Source organism: Suricata suricatta, chromosome 3, assembly GCF_006229205.1.
Source record: "Suricata suricatta isolate VVHF042 chromosome 3, meerkat_22Aug2017_6uvM2_HiC, whole genome shotgun sequence".
NCBI classification, from domain to species: domain Eukaryota; kingdom Metazoa; phylum Chordata; class Mammalia; order Carnivora; family Herpestidae; genus Suricata; species Suricata suricatta.
Window position 1 is genome coordinate 31,424,980 of NC_043702.1, and position 13,634 is coordinate 31,438,613.

General features: G+C 36.9%; 1 protein-coding gene and 1 pseudogene across 2 annotated transcripts in view; one reads left to right on the top strand and one right to left on the bottom strand.

Annotated features, from left to right (window-relative positions):
* Positions 1-688: 688 nt before the first annotated feature.
* LOC115286409 lies at positions 689-992 on the top strand (annotated as a pseudogene).
* A 2,583-nt stretch (positions 993-3,575) lies between these two features.
* CARF (calcium responsive transcription factor) overlaps positions 3,576-13,634 on the bottom strand; it is a 79,366-nt gene continuing 69,307 nt past the window's right edge. The window contains exons 17-18 of one of the 2 annotated variants that reach the window (XM_029934036.1): positions 10,011-10,150; positions 3,576-3,939 (exon numbers count right to left, since the gene is read on the bottom strand). In XM_029934036.1, the coding sequence (XP_029789896.1) occupies positions 3,898-3,939; positions 10,011-10,150 (182 nt within the window). In that variant the 3' untranslated portion in view covers positions 3,576-3,897. Of the gene's footprint in view, positions 3,940-10,010; positions 10,151-13,634 lie in introns of those variants that run through there. The other variant, XR_003906520.1, reaches the window with a different exon arrangement.

Genomic DNA, 13,634 nt, shown 5'->3' on the forward strand with positions numbered 1-13,634 from the left:
AACCCAATTAAAAAAATGGGCAGAAGACATGAACAGACATTTCTTCAAAGAAGACATAAAATGGCCAAGAAACATGAAGAGATGCTCAACACCACTCATCATCAGGAAAACGCAAATCAAAACCATAATGCAATATCACCTCACAACTGTCAGAAGGGCTAAAATAAGCAACACAAGAAACAACAGGTGTTGGAGAGGATATGGAAAAAAGAAACCCTTGTACAATGTCGGTGGGGATGGAAACTGGTGTGGCCACTATGGAAGACGGTATGGAGGTTCCTCCAAAAGTTAAAAATAGAACTATTCTACAATCCAGCAATCACTCTTCTGAGAATTTACTCAAAGAATACAAAGACAGTAATTCAAAGGGATACATGCACCCCTATGTTTATAGCAGCATTATTTATAATAGCCAAGTTATGGAAACAGTCCAAGTGTCCACTAATTGATGAATGGATAAAGAAGATGTGGTGTATATATACGCAATGGAATATTATTCAGCTATAAAGAGAATGAAATCTTGCTGTTTGCAACAACATGGGTAGAGCTAGAGAGGATAATGCTAAGGGAAATAAGTCAGTCAGAGAAAGACAAATGCCATATGATTTCACTCATATGTGGAATTTAAAAACCAAATGTGCAAATGGAAAGAGAGAGAGAAAGACAAACCAAGAGCTTGAGGCAGACAATGGTGGAGCTGGGTGAGGTGAATGAAGTGGAGTTGCAGCAGTTGGTGGCAGCCAAACAACAGAAGGGGCAGTTCACGGCACAGGTGCATCACTTCATGGAGCTATGCTGTGATAAATGTGTGGACAAGCCAGGGAATCACCTAGACTCTCGCACTGAAAATTGTCTTTCTAGCTGTGTGGACCGCTTCATTGACACTACTCTTACTATCACCAGTCGGTTTGCCCAGATTGTCCAGAAAGGAGGGCAGTAGGCCATCCCTTGGAAGAATGACAGAAGCGAAGGACTTGTTGTTAAACAGATTGAAGGGCCACTGGGGGGAGGTCATCAGCCCACTGTCAGGTGAACTTAAGGCTGTTGCCAAGCCTGTTGGTGCTAAAAAATAACAGATCAAATGTTCAAAAAGTGAATTTTATTTATTTGGAATTCAGAAATTCCAGATTGTATCACAACACTCAATAAATGTGAATTCTTCAACTTAAAAAAAAAAAAGACAAACCAAGAAATAGACTCTTAACTATAGAGAATCAGCTGAAAGTCACCAGAAGGGAAATGGGTGGGAGAATGGGTGAAATGGGTGAGAGGATGGGTTAAATAGGTGGGTTAAAGAGTACACTTATCATGATGAGCACTGAGTAATGTGTCGAATTGTTGAATCACTATATTATACACCTGAAACTGTTATAACCCTGTATGTTAACTATACTCAAACTAAAATAAAAAAGAAGCACAAAAGAAAGAGCAAGCACAGGAACTGTGATCTTGGGTTTGGGTTTCTATCTCTTACTGACAGTTGTTAACTAGGGGATGGGATATAGATTACTTGGGCTGAGGATCTCTTGGAAGCAGGGTTTTGGCCCTTTTCTTCCTTATCTGGTCAGGGATTTTCTGTCATGGCACCTGCCATCTTGATCTGTCTGGTCTGATCCAGCCTCTTATGGAGTGTTGCTAGGACAGGCCTCTGACTTTCCATATAGCTGTACTTCTTTGCTGGCCTCTAGGCCTCCTGCTAGATACTAACTAACTGCCTACTCTATCAAAATAAACAATGACTATGTTCCACCATTACTGACAGTATGTGTGCTGCATAACTTGGGGAAGGATAGGGCAGGCAAGTTAAAAAGAAAGTGCAGGGGTGCCTGGGTGGCTCAGTCAATTTAACCATCGGACTTTAGTTCAGGTCATGATCTCACTGTTTGTGGGTTTGAGCCCCATGTCAGACTCTGTGCTGATAGCTTAGAGTCTGGAGGCTGCTTTGGATACCGTGTCTCCCTTTCTCTCTGCCCATCCCCTGCTCGTGGGTGCGTGATGAACATTAAAATAAATAAATAAATAAATAAAACAAAAACAAAACAACAAAAAAAAAAGAAAGTGCATATTGCTAGATTCCAAATTATTATAATATTCTTCCATTTTTAAAATGTTTATTTCTGGGGCGCCTGGGTGGCTCAGTCGGTTAAGTGTCTGACTTTGGCTCAGGTCATGATCCCACAGTTCTGTGCTGACAGCTCAGAGCCTGGAGCCTGTCTTCGGATTCTTTGTCTCCCTCTCTCTGACCCTCCCCAGCTCACGCTGTCTCTCTCTCTCTCTCTCAAAAATAAATAAAAACCACACTTAAAAAATAAAAATAAAATGTTCATTTCTGAGAGAGAAGCATGTGCACTAGTGGGGCAGGGGCAGTCAGGGGAGGTTCAGGGAGAGGTGGGGAGGGGCAGAGAGAGAAGGGGAGAGAGGTTCTGAAGCAGGCTCCACGCTGAGAGCTAAGACTCTGGTGAGGGTCTGAACCAAAGTCAGATGTTTAACTGACTGAGCCACCCAGGCACCCCTAAACATTTTTTTAAGTACAAGGGCAACAGAAATTGATTTTTTTAAAACTAAACTGTAACATAAAAATGGGCTAGTGAAAAGATTGTAATACTCACTAATAAAATAACATAAAAAATGCTAATAAAAAACTAATACTAATAAAAAAACTAATAAAAAACGCTAATTTGAATAAAAGGTGTTTCAATTTAATATTTAATTCTCACAAGGACATGATCAGCCTCACAATCAAAAATTACTTTGAGATAGGGTGCCCGGGTGGCTCAGTTAGTCGAGTGTCCTACTCTTACTCTTGATTTCAGCTCAGGTCATGATCCCAGGGTCATGGGATGGAGCCCTGTATCAGGATCGAGGCTGAGCATGGAGCCTGCTTGGGATTCTCTTTCCTTCTCTCTCTCTCTCTCCCTCCTAACTATCCGCATTCTCTCTCTCAAATTAAAAAAAAAAATTACAGGGGCGCCTGGGTGGCTCAGTTGGTTAAGCATCCGACTTCGGCTCAGGTCATGATCTCACAGTTTGTGGGTTTGAGCCCGGCGTCGGGCTCTGTGCTGACAGCTAGCTCAGAGCCTGGAGCCTGCTTCAGAGTCTGTATCTCCCTCTCTCTCTGACCCTACCCTGCTAGCGCTGTCTCTCTCTGTCTCTCAAAAATAAATAAAAAACATTAAAAAATAAAAATAAAAAAATTAAAATAAAAAAATTACTTTGGGATAGATTAAAACAATATAACATTTATGGAAAGAAATTCTATAATATTATCAAGAGTAAAAATGCTTCTGATGTTTAGTTACTTTGTGTCTAGGAATCCAAACCAAAACCATAGTAGTCAGAGATGCAAAAAATGACTTTTATACAAAAATTTTTTGGTGTTAAAAATATTGAAAATATCTAAATGTTCAACAATCTGGGGATGAATAAAATAGATGTAAAAACATATTATGCAAGATTATGCATCAATTAAAAGCAGTTTTGAAGAAACCTTCCAACTAGTCCCTTTTGACAAATATTCATATGATGAGAAATATTATCAACATATTTGTAGGGCCCATGTGGATAGTTCCCACAAGTCCTTAGCTCCATATAGCCAAGCTATTTCACAGAACCATTGAATTCTTTTTTTTTTCTCCTTCAATTTATTTATTTAAATTCAAGTTAGTTAACACGGTTTTGGAATAGAATTCAGTGATTCATCACTTACATATAACCACTGAATTCTATCATTCAACCTCAGTCTCTCAGGGTGCAGATGAAGAAATTGAGGGCCAGAGGAATGAAGTGATTCACTTGAGATAATTCAGCTAAGTGGCAGAGTTAGTCCTCTACTTTTTCTATTACTGCACAACTATTTTCTTTATTTCAGAAACTACTTATTTTACCAGCATCCATTGCTCAATTTTGCATTGCAGTTATTTCCTGTGAAAATACTTTTACCTGAAGAAAATAGACAAAAAATGGAAGAATTAATTGGGACATAAAATTGCAGGGCAGGTTTACGAGAAATTAGAAATAATCAATATATAGTTAAAGGTTATGACTAAGTGAAATTTATGATCATTTGAAACCTTTTCTTCCTCCTTTATATTTTTTAAAGTGGAAATGGGTAAAGCTCTAGCTTCTGTGCTTGCTACTACAGTTAAAATCTATGGAACTGTAAACTCTTATGTAATTAAAAATTAAAATGATCTCAGTGTTTCCATGGAAATAAAAAGACTTCATGAATAAGTAAACACTATTATACAAGTGATCTAGAAGTCTATTACTCTGAAAGCCACAAACTGTTTTTTATCTACCACAAGCTAGATATTGTTTTGTTTTGTTCTTTCCTATATCCTTTGGTTAAATTCTTCTTGAAAATTCAAATACACTTATATTTTTGATTCATATAACTCTAATATCAAAACATTACAATACATTTTCAAATGTTAATCAAATCTAAAAAAAGAGGAAGGATCTTAAGAACAGTTAATATATTTATAGAATTATAATCATCTTTTTAAAGCCAAAATTTATTACTGCCACCTAAAACCATATTTTAGGTAAAAGCAAAATAAGTTTAAACAGTTTAATGTTTATTAAATCTAAAATTGAATGTATAAAAAAGATAAAAAGTTGATCTTTTTAGGTAGTTGCTTTTAAAAAGACTAGGAAGTAGAGAGAAAGACTTTTCTGGAATATTTTTGTAATCAAGTCTAGAAATCTGACCTCTCTCACTTGTAGGGGAGCATTATGTATAAGTTTGATATATTAAGGGGTTACCACCTTATATTGTAATGTCTTTTGAATACCACTGTTATAATATACTGAATATGTATTTGTTAAATAAGGGACTGAAGAGTTTGCTTTAATTTGCAACTAATCTGAGATACTTCCTGCCCTGACATTTCTTCACAGGTTCCAAAGTGGACTGAACTGACAAGCATTCTTGGTGTTCCTTTTAACTTCTTAGACATATTTCCTGTTCTAGCTAACCTAAATGCTTGAGGGCCTCAGGGATGGAGCCTCAGCATTCTTCTCTTCTTTATCTGCATTTCCCCCCGCCTCAGGTGATCTCTCTGTTGTCTTGTTTTTCATTACCATCCATATGTTGATAAATCACAAAAATGTTTATGTCCAATCCTGACCTGTAGACTTGTATCTCTAAGTGCAAACTTAACATTTTCCTCTGGAAGTCAAAACTAACCAAGTTCAAAAAAGAGCTCTTGCTTTTTGTCTTCTAAGTCTATTCCTCCCCATCAGTCTTCCTCAACTCAGTAAAATTCACTACTATTCACATAGTTGCTCACAGCTAAAACCCTGGCTGGAGTCATTCTTATTCCTTTCCTTCCCTCACACACATCTCCACATGCCCTCCCCAACAGCCAAACAATAAGCAAATCCTAATGATTCTATCTCCAAAATATATCCTGAATTTTTCCACTTCTCTTTGCCTCTTGTATCACTATCACTCTAGGCCCAAATCACCTAAGCTTTCACACATGCCATTCTAATAACCTCCTTATTGTTCTCCCCATTTCCATTCATGTCCCTGTATAACACATTCTTCTGCAACATATAAACCCAGGTATATCACTTCTCCAGTAGAAATCCTCTAATAGGTTCTGTTTTACTCAGAATGAAATTGACACTATGATTACCATGCATTTCGTGGTTTTTTTTCACTTTTTTGACCTCAGCTTATACCTCTTTCTTTATTGCCTCTAAACTAACTCCACACTGGTCTGTTTTCTGCCCTTCAATACCTCTTTTTCACATCAAGGCCTTTGCATTGATTGTTCCTCCTACCTGTGAAGCTCTTCCTTCTGCTTTCTGAATGATAGCTCCTTTTCATCTGTTGAATGCTATCTTCCTAAAAATACCACCAAATAACCTGTTGATAAAGGAAAACTAAGTTTTTTGCTTATGATAGTAAGGAGAATACTACTTTGACAGGTCTTAGCAGTGTGTCTGAGAAGGAAGAGCAAAGGTGAGATATTTATGAAGTTTTGGGGGTCTAAGTTGAGTTTTTCAATTCAAGGGCCTCATTAGTATTCAATAAAGTCTGCAACCCCTCAAAGAGTCCTCCTCACAGAAGTGGGACCATCTTAGTACCTTTGTCATGCTCAGTCATTGGCTGAGAGCAGCATGTGAGAGCCAGCAGCTGGGCCCACTTGTCAATTACTCCATCTGTAGCAGTAACTTTGAGGGCTCATTTTCATAGCTGCCATAGCCTACCTCTTGTGCTGAGTAGATTTATCTCTTCCCACAGGTTAGATTGCCAGTCTCCCATAGTTCTTCTGGGCCCATTTTGCTGAAATGAAGCTCAGAAGGAGCCTCTGACACTGCAGTTGATCTTTGGAGCTAAAACTAGTATTCATATTCTCCCACTTCCAGGAGTTATTCTAATTTCCCTCACCCTTAGGTATCACTTCACCAGGTCTTAGAGCCTTCCTGGTGTTCTGACTCAAATTTTAATTCCTGAGAGGACTGAGTGACCATATTGCTCTTATGCTGAAACTGCTGAATGCATCCATTCATAGTTACCATGGGGCATGGGAGGACCAAAAGGTGTCCAAATGGATCATCTAGGCTCCACATGTAGTCCCCCTGCTGATCTGATCATCCCTGTCAGTATGCTGATGCCTCTTTTGACTGGATACAAGGACTTCAAAGTGCACTGACAGCACTCTCATCTTACAGTTGAATAAAAACTTTGTGTTCCCCCTGGCAAGAGTAGACTTGCTTTGGGGACCAGGACCTCCAAACCTGCAGAGCCCAGAACTAAAAGGATGGGAAATAAAATCTCCCAGTGTGTCATCAGGAATTAAGGTAAATAGAGCTACTCCTTCTGTCCCATGGTTACTGGACCCATGTATTCTTCCTGTTGGGAACACAGCACCATCCAGAGGTCTCTGATTTATGCATATATTACCTCTTCAAGGATGGTATCTATCCTCTCAGAATGTTGCCTCTGAGTTAATGCTGAAACTCTGCTTTTAAAGGCCATTTCAGCATCCTATCAATGTATCCTCCCAGGTGCAACAATTTCTTTAAGAAACAAATATCTCTCTATAATTATACTGAATATAGTGCTAACGTTCTCCATTTAACCTAGGTATCAACTTTTATTTCTCCTTAGACAAAACTAGAGACAGAAAATGAGGAATTTAGTTATATTTCTAAAGAGCATCTTCATCATATTGTTTTTATAAATTTTACGGAAACTACATATATAACAAAATCCAAAAGTAGTTTCACATCCTATAAATCTGTATCTATTTTATTTACTTATTTATTCATTCATTTATTTTATTTTAATTTTTTAAAAGTAAGCTCTAGGCCCAAAATGGGGTTGAACTCACAATCCTGAGATGAAGAGTCACATACTCTACCAACTGAACCAGCCAAGCACCCCAATCTATATCTATTTTTAAATATATAAGAATAATAGTAAAATATGTCACTTGTTTTCTTTAGACTTTGTCCAAGTATTTAAAGCCTATGTATCAACTGACTCAGTTTAACCCTTGTCTAAGGTTTCAAAGTTATTACTAAGAAACTAAAAATTGAAATTTTAGTTAAGTATAAAGTTCTTAAGAATTTTGATACTAAAGTGTTTTTAAGTTTTTTAAAAAATTTAAGTAATTTCTATACTTAACATGGCTCTTTGACCTCATGACCCTGACTCAACCAGCTAGGCATCCCAAGAATTTTGATATTATAGAAATAATTTAAGATTATGAACTTTTTACAGATCCCATCATTACAATTTTATCTAGTTAACCATGACTCTAAATTTCTGTAACTTAATTTACAGAAACAATGACAATAATAATTTGTCCCATAAAACCAATGTAAGAAATACATAAAGTTTAAATTATGAGATATTCAATCTTCTTATATAAACTAGCATATTGTGTTGGCATTAATTTCACATATTAAAGTCAGGAAGATAATTGTTTTTCAGTGCTTTAAACCAGTATGATTAACTCATTCTATCAGGAATATTTTATGAATATTTTCTGTATAATATATAAACTTTGTATCATAAATTAAAATATAAAAACTATTTAAATCCTGGTTCAGAACCTTTTATCTTGGAACCAAGAAGTTTTTTTCTTCTTTTCTTGTAGTTTTAATCAGAAATATCTCTTAAAAACAATTTTAAAGAAAAAGAAACACAAAACAGTTTAATGATTTTTCTGTTATAGAAATTTCTTCATTAGATATTCCTAGATTGAGTACATAATGACAGAATGATTGTTTTCATCAATTAATCTTTAATGTTTCCTTAGGGAGGGAAAAGAAGAAAAGGAATAGGAATTAAAAATGAGAGGGAGCCAGCTTTAGTCAAATACAAAATTATCATTGTAAAAGACAAATTACCTCCCCTTAATTAAAGAGAGGGGAGGGGTGCCTGGGTGGCTCAGTGGGTTGAGCATCTGGCTTCAGCTCAGGTCATGATCTCACAGTTCGGTTTATGGGTTCAAGCCCCATGTCAGGCTCTGTGCTGACAGCTAGCTCAGAGCCTGGAGCCTGCTTCAGATTCTGTATCTCCCTCTCTCTGACCCTCCTCTGCTCACTCTGTCTCTGTCTCTGTCTCTCTCAAAAATAAAAATAAAACATTAAGAAAAAGATTTTTTAAAAAGAGAGGGGAAAATTTAGATGCAAGAAACCCTATTCTGACATACATGCACACAAGAGAAGGTGAGGAAGTGGGAAAGAGAATTGGTCATTACAGCTGGTTTAAACATTAATTTAGGTCCCCTGACAATTTGATTTTTATGATTAAAACGCCAGTAATTGTTAATTTTTGAAGTATAAATATGAAAGGGGTATTTCTTATGTTAAACAAAGTGACCTTTCTCTTTTAGACCAATAGGACTATCTCCTTATGGAGTATTTTGAAGGGAAGTAGAAAAAGTTAGAAGGAGATACCGTACAGGGGGAAATAGAGAACACAGGATGATAAAGTAAAATAGAATAAAGGACATCATTTTCAAATTGTGATTTGAAAGGACCTAGAAAAGACAGTTCTAAATTTTTCACATTTTTTTTTCTTGCCTTTGCCAAAGAATCTTTTAAGGAGGTAATTTCATAATCTCTCGACTATACTGGAAGTTTCCTCTTGCCTTAAAATATAGACAACTTTAAGTTTGGGATATTGCTTTGTTTTTGCCTTAAAGTACCTCCCCAAAAGAATTATTTTGTTTATATTAGAAGATCCCTCCCAAAACAATTCTAATTCCAAATAATCCTTTTATCATTTACAAAGTAAACAAGATACAGAGTGCCTGGGTGACTCAGTCAGTTGAGTGTTGGACTCTTAATTTCACCTCAGGTCATGATCCCAAGGTTATGGGATCGAGCCTGGTATCAGGCTCCATGCTGAGTGGGGATCTTGCTTGGGATTCTTTCTCTCTCTCCCTCTGCCCCTCTCCCCTGCTTATACACTCTCTCTTAAAAATAAATAAATAAACAAATAAATAAAAGAAAGTAAACAAGACACATTTTGATTCTAGTATAAATACATGTAAGATGCAGGAGTCTAGCCCAGAATGGCTACAGAACCAGACTAAAGATAAACCTATGAGTCTGACAATATGTAGTCAAATATGAACCTTGAATCTTAGGGACTCCCTCCTAAAGAACCCGACCCTCATGGACAAGATAAAACAAGAGTGGGCATAGTTCTCATAAAACTCATAAATGACTTGAGATGATTTTTCCGAAGAATGCTAGTCTGAAGAGAAACCTTCTGAACCTACAAGTTTACACCCATCTTTATCCCTATGAACTTCTTCTTAATAGATGCACAATGAAGAAATGACAAGGACAAATGGTAGTATTGACAGTAATAATGCAGATTTCTACCAAATAGAAGTTTTCAAACCTGCTCAATCAACAGATTTTTAAAAGGAGTTTATTTCTGGATACGACTTTCAAACTAAACACAGCAAACTAAAGCATTTGGAGTATTTGATGGAAAAATTAGAAATCAGAGCTCAAACCCAACATGAACTTACCTTACCACTGTCATTGGAGAGACCCTGTGTAGGAGGCTCAAAGGGCCTCAGAAAAGCATGCTGTTTCCAACGTGACCAGATTTTGATAAGACCTCCATGACCGTCAAATGTTGGCTCCTTTAAAATACCTCCAAAACAACCTGTTGATAAAGCAAAACTGAGTTTTTTGCTTACTGTGGTAGAAGAGAATACTATCCAGATAGTCTTAGTATTTCACAGGGGATATGAGAGGATACTAAAGAGTTCTGGGATCTAGTTTAACTTTCAAAACAGAGGATTTGATTGGAATTACACAAAGTTTATACATAGTACCTTTTTGATTAGAGACTGGGAGGTGAGAGTTTGAAAGTGATTCTTTCACAATCTTTTGCCTTCTTAGACTAATCTGGTTTTCCTTTTGCAAATGGAATTGTTTGCTAGCCTGGAACTTCTTTGTTTTACAATGTTTTTTCCTTTGTTTGAAATAACAGGGGTGCCTGGGTGGCTCAGTCAGTTAAGCGGCCAACTTCAGCTTAGGTCATCTCACAGTTTGTGGGTTCAAGCCCCGCGTCAGGCTCTGTGCTGAGCCTGCTTCAGATTCTGTGTCTCCCTCTCTCTCTGCCCCTCCCCGCTCACACTCTGTCTCTCTCTCTCTCAAAAATAAACGTTAAAAAAAACTGAAATGATAGTACTTATCATACCATTTTACAACCTGTTGATTAAAAAATTGTCTGTCTGCCACCACACTGTAAGTCTCCATTGAGCTAGGATTAGATTTTATTAATCATTTGTATAACCAACAGGTAACGCAGTGTCTGATTCTCAATAAACACTCAGCCACTGTTGATCATGATTGGACAAGAACACATAAACATGCTAACTAATCTGATTTTCAATTTATGTACACAAACTTCAAATGAACCCTTAATCAAGTAGACCCATTAATACTACTATATCTCACTTGCCTAATTACTCTCATACTAGCTTTTCTCCCCAACACTCTTTCGCCAACACACCCATCTTCATAGTTACCTAGAGAAGCAATCCAAAGAGAATTTTGACAGACTCTCACTTATACCCCCTACTAGCATCTTTACCCATGTAGTCTGCCTGTTATCCACCCACAGATGAGGTATCCATGGTCCTACCTAAAGTCAAACCCTTTACCTGGGCACTAGATCCCGTCTCCTTTCTACTACTCAAAGACATTTCTTCAGCAGTTTTCTCCCCTCAACAACTTTCCCTCTCTTTTTAGGTTGTTTTCCATTTATTTTCTATAAGGAGACTCCAAAATCTTAAATATGGATAGTCATTCATTCAAAAATATTTTTGAAGCATCTGTCACTGTCATATATCAATGAGCAAAAAAAAAAAAAAAACCATACAAAGATCCCTGATCCTGTATTTTATAATCTAGTAAGGAGAGACAGACAAACTCTAAAGTTTATTCTTAACACAATGGCCAAAATGATCCTTTTAAAGGGTAAGTCATATGATGTTGTCATTCTTCTGCTCAAAACACAGCTATAGCTTCCCATTTCCATGCAGAGTAAAAGGCAAAATCTTTATGATGGACTGTAAGACTCTACATGGTCTGACTCCCTGACTCCCTCTCTGACCTCATTTCCTAGTACTCTCACTTGCTCACTCCAGCCCCATTAGCCTTGTTGCTGATCTTCACCCGCAGCAAACACTTCCCAATCCTGCAGTTCCCCCTTACTGCACTACTCTGCATGCTATCTGCATGACTCTCTTATTCACTTTAAGAATTTGCTTGCATGTACCTTTTTAATGAGGCCCACTCTGGTTGCCCTATTTAAAATTGCAACTCTTACCATACTAACCCCATATGTCCCTCTTTCTCTGCTCCATTTTTATGCTAGATCACCTGTCAACATATAGTATGTAATATGCATATACATATTTACATATAAATATATATCTTATATATACTTTCATATAAATATATAATGCTTATTATGTTTATATATACCCACTTACTATGTTTATTATTTATCATCTCTCTCTACTGGACTGTAAGCTCCAAAAGGGAAGGATATATGTCTGTTTTGTTGGACAAATGAATGTCCATATTTTGATTTTAGAGTGTCTTTGTAGAATATAAATATAAAAACCCAAAGTTTCTATAAACCAATTATAGATGCAATGGTCATGGCCTGAAATTTGTTATTCTATTTCATTATAGTAATCAAAAAATTACTCCATCACTTCTATTTGGTCATTGGATCTACCTTCAGAAGTCTGTAACATTTAAAGTTTCACCCAGATTTTAGGAAAGCTTTTTGATTCAATGGGCTCCTTTAATGGATCATTTCAATAAGACTTTAAATGTAGCACATACTAAGCAAAATGTAAATTATTAGTCTAGCCTTCTAGAATTTCTACTATGTAACCTCTCTTACTGTTCCAATCTTCACCCCAGCTTTATTCCTTCATTGAATCCTAAAGTTCTCATCAAAATGAACTTTAAAATGTATCTCCAATGAGCCATGTGATTCCATCTACTTGCTCCTTAGGTTCTATACATCTGCATGTTAATCTCATGTCCATATCCTATCATGAAAGATCCAAATCAAAGATCCTATAATGAAAAGATCACTTGTTTTCTGGACTGTGTGGCAAAAGGAATGTAGAATGATACTGGACAGATCTTGCTACCAATATTAACTTTATTACTTAATAGTTGTTTAACAACCTCAAGCAAGTTATTGAATTTCTGATTTACAGTTCTCCCATTTCTGGGAGTCATCTTCAGTGGTCTAAACAATAGTCAGTGAATTATGTCTTACTAAAATATATTTTTTCTTAGGGTGGTGCCCAGATTTTAAAAGAATTACATTTCCTAGCACCCCCTGTAACCAGGGTGGTCATATAACAGTTTAACAGCTCTGACCAAGAAGATAAAAGTGGAAATTGCAGATAGGTCTCCTAAGAAAGACCTTTGGTTCACTCACCCAGCACAGGCCCTATGCTCATTCCATTCTATCTGTCTGAACTCTGATCAATTCTGGAGGTAGAACCACCACCACAGACGAAAAAGCAAGTATGTAGATGAAAGCCACATTAGGGAGGCTTATATGAAAATATTAAAGGATGCTGGGTTCCTGATAGACACATGGAACCACCATACATCCCTGGAGAGACTGTCCTCAGATTTGGTTTCATAAAAAAAATAAGATCTCTTTATTTGGTTAAGCCACCATAATCGTATCTCTGTTGCACACAAAGATGCTACCTAACAGATACATCACCTTCTGAATAAGGATAGTATTTACCTTTCAGGATTTAAATTTTTTTTATCATTTATTCATTTTTGAGAGAGAGATAGAATGCGAGTGGGGGAGGGGCAGAGAGAGAAGGAGACACAGAATCTGAAGCAGGCTCCAGGCTCTGAGCTGTCAGCACAGAGCCCGACATGGGACTCAAACTCACAAGTGGTGAGATCATGCCCTGAACTGAAGTCGGACGTTCAACTGACTGAGCCACCCAGGCACCCCTACCTTTCAGGATTTAAAATGTCATTGTTAATATTAATTATAAAAATGAATATATATTGAGTGGCCTGTTATAGATTCTAAGAACTCAAGATAGGTTAACTCATTAAACCCTCATAATAGTTCAATT